This window comes from Salvelinus sp. IW2-2015, linkage group LG8 (genome assembly GCF_002910315.2).
Source record: "Salvelinus sp. IW2-2015 linkage group LG8, ASM291031v2, whole genome shotgun sequence".
Lineage (NCBI taxonomy): Eukaryota > Metazoa > Chordata > Actinopteri > Salmoniformes > Salmonidae > Salvelinus > Salvelinus sp. IW2-2015.
The window spans coordinates 11,609,122-11,614,541 of NC_036848.1; the positions used below are offsets into that span (position 1 = coordinate 11,609,122).

Below are 5,420 nucleotides of genomic sequence, written 5' to 3' on the forward strand. Positions count from 1 at the left end.
CAGAGACGGTGAGCCGAGATGAGTCGAGATGAGGGACGGGGGCGGAGACAGAGGAGGCGAGAGAGAGAGAGGGAGAGAGAGGGGGGAGACAGAGAGGGGGAAGACAGAGAGGGAGGGAGAGAGAGGGGAGACAGAGGGGAGGAGAGAGAGGGGGAGGGAGAGATGAGGGAAAGAGAGAGGGGGGAGACAGAGAGGGAGGGAGAGAGAGGAGAAGAGGGAGTGAGTGGGAGAGAGAGAAAGGAGAGAGAGGAGAGAGTAAGAGAGGATGAAGTTGTGAGTGAGAGAGAGAGAGAGTTTTAGAGAGAGAGAGAAGAGAGAGAGATGGGGTAAACGAGAGGAGGAGCGTGAGAGGCAGTGAGCATGAGAGTGTGACGGGAGGAAGGGTAGAGAGAAGGAGGAGAGAGTGGGGCTGTAGGGATCAGGGTATTGGATCAGGAAGGGGTAGAGAGAAAAGGAGAGAGAGTAGGATCAGGGTATTGGATCAGGGTATTGGCAGTGCTGCACGAAAAGCACAGCAGGGGGTTGGCAGACCTGACATTGTGAAAGAGGGAGAGGAGAGTGAATGTGGTTGCATATGTGTGTGTGTGTGTGTGTGTGTGTGTGTGTGTTGGTGTGTGTTGTGTGTGTGTGTGTGTGTGTGTGTGTGTTGTGTGTGTGTGTGTGTGTGTGTGGTGTGTGTGTGTGGTGGTTGTGTGTGTGTTTAACCTATACTTGTGGGGGACCAGAAGTAAACAAACAAAATTGACCAACTGGGGACATTTTGTTGGTCGCCACGAGGTCCAAATGCTATTTCTAGTGGGTTTAGGGTTAGGTTAGAATTAGGTTTAGGGTTACGGGTTAAGGTTAGAATTAGGTTAGGTTATGGGTTAGGGTTAGGAGCTAGGGTTAGTTTTAGGGTTAGGATATAGGTCGTCAGGGTTAACGTTAGGTTTTGTGGTTAGGGTTAGGGTTAGGGCTAAGGAAAATAGGATGTTGAATGGGACTGAATTGTATGTCCCCTAAGGTTAGCTGCACAAGACGTGGTGTGTGTGTGTGTGTGTGTGTGTGTGTGTGTGTTGTGTGTGTGTGTGTGAGTGTGTGTGTGTGTGGTGTGTGTGTGTTGTGTTGTGTGTGTGTGTGTGTGTGTGTGTGTGTGTGTGTTGGTGTGTGTGTGTGAGTGTGTGTGTGTGTGATATAGCTGCCATATGCTGTCAGTGGTTAGTAGAGTGGGATCAGGGACAGGGCTTTGCTGGGCAGGCGGAGGGTGTGTGTGCGTGTGTGGGAGAGAGTGGGCAGCCAGAGTAACTGCTGTGCCTCAGTCCTGCTCTCTGGCCCTGAGACCAAATGAGTATAAATAACCAACCAGAAAGGAAAGAGAGAGACTGGCAGAGGGAGAGGAGGGACTGGCACGACTGATGACTCGGCAGAGGGGGCACGAAGGCTCGTCAGAATTGAATAATTTCGTGGCCGGTGGCAGACTGAGACTGGCGAGACGCGTCCCACGCAACAGAGAGAATCTGCAAAAGACTGGTCTTGGCTAAGATCCTATGAAATAGAACTCTAAGGAGCGTCATGAAGCTGAAGGAGCGATTAATAACCTGGCCGCAAGCTAAAGATGCGACCCCTCCGATAGCTCGCCCTGAAGCAGAAGCACATAAGTAGTAAACTGTGGAGAATGCATTCCTCATTATAATCAGAGTCGCAGCCTCGACGCACGCAGACCAGCTTGATCCCAGATGATACCATGTAACCATATTGCGCGCCAAGATGGGGCTACCTAGTCAGCTGGAGCATGACGTGTAGGGCCGTGTTTTCAAACAGTTCTCTTATAACATTTTTGTCCTCTGTGTGCTGAAACTTGCTCCCAGGTGACACTGGTCAAATTTGAGGCCCAGCAGATGAGGGACATCGGAGCGGCTTCACCCAGGGGAGGACCAGCGTGATACAGTTGTATCATGTATGTGGGCCTGGCTGGGTGGACCATCTCAAGCTATGAACAACTGCAAGGAAATCACCAAGTACACATACGTCTGTTATTACATTTACATTTACATTTACGTCATTTAGCAGACGCTCTTATTCCAGATGCGACTTACAAATTGGTGGCATTTCACCTTATGATATCCAGTGAACAACCACTTTTACAATAGTGCATCTAATCTCTTTTAAGGGGGTGCGGTGGGTGGGTGGGGTTGAAATGGATTACTTTATCCTATCCTAGGTATTCCTTATCTCTCTCTTTATTCCCTCTGTTCCTCACTGTTCTCTCTCTTTATTCCTTCTGTTCCTCACTGTTATCTCTCTCTTTATTCCTTCTGTTCCTCACTGTTATCTCTCTCTTTATTCCGCTGTTCTCAATTTATCTCTCTTTATTCCTCCTGTTCCTCACCTGTTATCTCTCTCTTTATTCCCTCTGTTTCCTCTCATGTGTATCTCTCTCTCTTTATTCCCTCTGTTCCTCTCTGTATGCTCTCTTCTCTTTTATTGTCTCCTTTCTTGTTTGTCACTTTGTTTTTATCTCTCTCTTATTCCCGTTGTTCCCTCACTGTTATTCTCTCTCTTTATTCCCTCCGTTCCTCACTGTTATCTCTCTTCTTTTATTCCCTCTGTTCCTCACTGTTATCTCTCTCTTTTATTCCCGTGTTGTTCCTCACTGTTATCTCTTCTTTTTCCTTCTGTTCCTCACTTTTATCTCTCTCTTTATTCCTTCTTGTTCCTCCACTGTTATCTCTCTCTATTCCCTCTGTTCCTCACTGGTATCTATCTCTTTATTCCCTCTGTTCCTCACTTGTTATCTCTTCTCTTTATTTTCCCGTTGTTCCTCACTGTTTATCTCTCTTCCTTAAAATTCCCTCTGTTACTCCTGTTGGAGTATGTGATCATTCTCTCTCTGTTGCAGTAAATTCCTCTGGTATTCCAATTCTCTTCCTTTCTCCACCCTCTCTCTCCCTCTCCCTCCCTCTCTGTCTCTCCCCTCTCTGTCTCCCCTTCCTCTCTCTTTCTCTCACTCCCCTTCTCTCTCTCTGCAGCAAGTTGTGATTATTGGGCCGGGGGCAGCAGGGTACTCCTCAGGGTATTGATCAGGGTATTGATCAGGGTATTGATCAGTAGATTCTACAGAGAGGAAAGAAACACACAGCTCAGCAAGGCGTTTGTGTGTGTGTGTTAATGTGTGTGTTAATGTGTGTGTCCAACTAAATGAAGAGTGATCAAATCTAAAAAGGATGAGCAGGTGGCTCTGTTGTTTCACTGGCTTTTCTGGCACGGTGCCTGGCATTCTAAATGCCAGGAGAGGGTTGGTGTGTGTGTGCGTACACGCACATGTGTGTGTGCATGTGTTTGTGTGTGCCTAAATCTGTCTTGCTGTGGGCGAGTCTACTGCGGCATGATGAAGCAGGTGGCCACATTTCGGAGAGAGCGCTCACTCTCTCGCTCTCTCAGACACACGCGCATGGCGTACCTGTAGCCACGTCCCTGACCAGCAGAGGGTGCTGTTTGGAGAGGGAGAACCCATGACCGCTGGAGTCCAACACCGGGTCTCTGACGATCTGAACCGTTAGCCTCACCGGGAAGTTCTGACTGGTCACGCTGCCAGACCGGTTGGACCTCCCATCCCCAAGGATCCGCTCTCTGAGAGGTCAAACAGGGGTTAAATAGGGGTTAGAGGTCAGGGGTTATTGGGAGTGGCAGAGCAGCTGGTGTGAGACTATGTGAGTGAAGTATTTGTGTAAAACATTGAATTAGATTCACTACAGAGGGCTAAAGGCATCCCCTTCCATCTCTGTCAGCTGTTTCTGGCCTGTTTACTAGCATGACTAACAGGTGGCCAGTCCACACACTTCATTCTATTGTGGGAGTGCAAACCTCTTGACATCGAATCTATGTAGGTTTCTCTGTCTATGAATGTGTGTTTCTCTATCTGTGAATGCATATGCCTCTCATGTGTTGATACTGTACCTGCTGAGTGATTCGCGGGTGCGTCTGATCAATGTCCCCACCACCTGCTGCACCCGGGTGGCCCTACGGCTACGAGACAGAGACCGACTCCTACTCCTCTCTTTCTCCTCCATTTAACTACAAAGAGAGAGAGAGAGAGAGAGAGAGAGAGAGAGAGAGAGAGAGAGAGAGAGAGTGATGTGTGTGTGTGTGTGTGTGTGTGTGTGTGTGTTGTGTGTTGTTGTGTGTGTGTGGGTGTGTGTGTGTGTGTGTGGTGTGTGTGTGTGTGTGTGTGTGTGTGTGTGTGTGTGCGTGCGTAATGTGTATGTGCGTGTTTGTTCCTTCTTAAATGTTTCTAAAAGCGTGTCCTATAAGCGTGGTTGTCCTATGTGTCACATCTTGTTGAGTGTGACGTGTTTTCGCCTTGGAATGTAGAGTTGATTACCCTTCTGACTCCCTCCTCCAAACAACACAAGATACAGATCTGTTACTAACACAATTGTAGTCCAAACACAACACTAAGCTCTGTCTTCCGTCCTTCTCTGGTTCCATTTCAACAATACCTTTTTGTCTGTCTTTTCCTTTCTGCTTCATGTGCGGCAGGTAGCCTAGTCAAATCAAAGTTTATTTGTCACGTGCGCCGAATACAACAGGTGTAGACCTTACAGTGAAATGCTTATTTACAGGCTCTAACCAATAAGTGCAAAAATGTATTAGAGTGAACAATAGGTAAAGTAAAGAAATAGAAAACAACAGTAAAAAGACACTGAAAAATACCATACAGTAGCGAGGCTATATACAGTAGCGAGGCTAGAGGCTATATACAGTAGCGAGGCTATATACAGTAGCGCGGCTAGAGCTATATCAAAGTAGCGAGGCTAGAGGCTATATACAGTAGCGAGGCTATATACAGTAGCGAGGCTACATACAGCCACCGGTTAGTCGGGCCTGAATGAGGTAGTATGTACATGTAGATATGGTTAAAGTGACTATGCCATATATGTTGAAACAGAGAGTAGCAGTAGCGTAAAAGAGGGGTTGGCGGGTGGTGGGTGGCGGGTGGTGGGACAACAATGCAGATAGCCCGGTTAGCCAATGTGCGGAGCACTGGTTGGTCGGCCCAATTGAGGTAGTAATGTACATGAATGTATAGTTAAAGTGACTATGCATATATGATAAACAGAGAGTAGCAGTAGCGTAAAAGAAGGGGTGGGGTGGGGGGGCACACAATGCAAATAGTCCAGGTAGCCATTTGATTACCTGTTCAGGAGTCTTTTGGCTTGGGGGTAAAAACTGTTGAGAAGCCTTTTTTTCCTAGACCTGGCACTCCGTATCGCTTGCCATGTGGTAGTAGAGAGACACGTCTTGACTAGGGTGGCTGGGGTCTTTGACAATTTTTAGGGCCTTCCTCTGACTCCCGCCCGGTGTAGAGTGTTCTGGATGGCAGGCAGCTTAGCCCCAGTGATGTACTGGGCCGTACGCACTACCCTCTGTAGTGCCTTGCG

General features: G+C 47.9%; 1 protein-coding gene across 1 annotated transcript in view; it reads right to left on the reverse strand.

Annotated features, from left to right (window-relative positions):
• LOC111966995 (FERM and PDZ domain-containing protein 1-like) overlaps positions 1 to 5,420 on the reverse strand; it is a 45,570-nt gene that overhangs the window by 17,697 nt on the left and 22,453 nt on the right. Inside the window, exons 3-4 of the mRNA XM_070445014.1 lie at positions 3,937 to 4,053; positions 3,440 to 3,609 (exon numbers count right to left, since the gene is read on the reverse strand). Of these exons, the coding sequence (XP_070301115.1) occupies positions 3,440 to 3,609; positions 3,937 to 4,049 (283 nt within the window). The 5' untranslated portion in view covers positions 4,050 to 4,053. The remainder of the gene's footprint in view (positions 1 to 3,439; positions 3,610 to 3,936; positions 4,054 to 5,420) is intronic.